Raw genomic sequence first — 1,841 nt, 5'->3', positions numbered from 1 at the left:
ATCTTCCTTCTGAGGAGTGGCTGGTGGGTTTGAACCGCCAGCCTTCTGGTTAGCAGTCAAGTGCCTTAGGCACTATGCTACCAGAGCTCCCATCATGTTCATATAGCTTCTTTTATCTTTCTCAAACCTGGAAGAGTACGTAGATGTGAAGGTCGTCTCGAAGCATAGGATGAGAAGTCAAGGAGTCTAGCCCCAGCTTTGCCTTTAAAGCCCTATGTGACCTTAGATAAAAGTCATTTCCCTTTCTTGCATATTATTTCCCTTATCTGCAAAATAATAAGGTAAAACTGATTGATTTCCAAATTTGTTGAGTCTTTTATTAATAGGCCATGCTGGAAAGTGGTAAGATCATGCTAGCAAGGGCTGCCAGGCTTTAGTTTAGAATCTCTGAAGATTGGGGAGGTAAGCAAGGGCTTCTGTGACCAACCTTATTGTGCTTGTGTCAACCCTCAGATATGGCAAGCGAGTGGCAGACATAAAGGAAAGCAAGGAACATGTAATTGCCAACAGGTAAAGATGGGGAATGGGCTCTTTGAGAGAAGATGGAATAGGAATCTCTGTTTACCTAAGCTATCCCCAGTTTCTGTACAGCCTTTTTGCCTCAACCCATGAACTTCTGTTTTCTCAGAGTCTAGTGTTTTCTTACCAAGTCTAACTTTTGCACTGAAACTTTCTCCTGCTGGACACCCTTTTGTTTATTTATTTAAACTTTTCATTGTGATTTGGGTGAAAGTTTACAGAACAAATTGGTTTTATATTCAACAGTTCAGATGCATTTTGTTTTGTGACATTGATTGCAATTCCCATAATGTAACAGCACTCTTCCCATTTCCTCCCTGTGTTTACTGTTTCCATTTGTCCTTCTTTTCTATTCCTTCCTGCCTTCTGAGCTTTATCTCTGGGCAAACGTTGTCCTTTTTGATCTCATATGGTTGGTTGTTCTAAGGAGCACATACCTTCCTGGTGTTACTGTTTACCATATAGGCCTGTCTATGTTTGGTTGAAAGTTGAGCCACCCACATGAGTTTAGTTCCAGCCTTTCAGGGTGACTAGGGACCATAGTCTTGGGGGTTCAACCAATCTCTATTGGACTAGTAAGCCTGATCTTTTTTTTTTTTTTAATTAATTTGAGTTTTGTTCTACAATTTTCTCCCTCTCTGTCCAGGACCTACTACTATTGTGATCTCTCTCAGAGTGGTCAGCAATGATAGCTGGGTACCCTCTAGTTCTTTTGGTTTCATGGTTGTAGAAGGTGGGGGTTCTTGTGGGCCATTAGTCCTTTGGGTTAATTGTTTTCTTGCTTGACACCCTTTCTGAATGAAGCTTTCCTCTACACTGCCTGTGGAGGGCTTTTAAGGGTGGGAGAGGCATCATTTTCTAGTTTCTACCTTCCTTCCTCAGCGGTCAATTTCACTGCCAACGGCGACATTTCCTGCGGATAGCAGTGAAGGAGCTGGAGATTGTGTTAACAGATGAACCAGGACTACTGGGTCCCAAGGCAAGAGAAAGAAATGTTGGGGTAAAGGGATATGGTAACGAAGGATAAGGGACTCTGTGGAGAGGAGGTGTTTTGGCATTAATGAATTTTTGTATTTCTGAGTCTTTTGTGATCTGTATTCGATCCCCTTGAATCTTCTTGGAGTAGTACAAAACACTTTATATATATTTTTTGGGCTCTGATCATAGTATGTCATGCATTACAGCTATTTGTGTACTTCTCTTATCTTCTGTTTGAGTGTGAACTAGTAGAAGACAGATTTTTTTTTTTAAATTTAAATCTTATGTTGTTGTTGTTATGTGCCATCGAGTCGGCCCGACTCATAGCGACCCCTCCTTGGGTT

General features: G+C 41.4%; 1 protein-coding gene across 1 annotated transcript in view; it reads left to right on the top strand.

The window, feature by feature from the left end:
* The window catches only part of NCKAP1L (NCK associated protein 1 like), a 120,155-nt gene that overhangs the window by 19,815 nt on the left and 98,499 nt on the right, over positions 1–1,841 (top strand). The window contains exons 10-11 of the mRNA XM_007949606.1: positions 454–510; positions 1,402–1,498. Of these exons, the coding sequence (XP_007947797.1) occupies positions 454–510; positions 1,402–1,498 (154 nt within the window). The remainder of the gene's footprint in view (positions 1–453; positions 511–1,401; positions 1,499–1,841) is intronic.

Source organism: Orycteropus afer, unplaced genomic scaffold (genome assembly GCF_000298275.1).
Source record: "Orycteropus afer afer isolate SDZICR_OR568_19922 unplaced genomic scaffold, OryAfe1.0 scaffold00247, whole genome shotgun sequence".
Classification (NCBI taxonomy): domain Eukaryota; kingdom Metazoa; phylum Chordata; class Mammalia; order Tubulidentata; family Orycteropodidae; genus Orycteropus; species Orycteropus afer.
The sequence above is the reverse complement of the archived record's forward strand: the minus strand, read 5'-3'. Positions and strand labels throughout refer to the sequence as shown.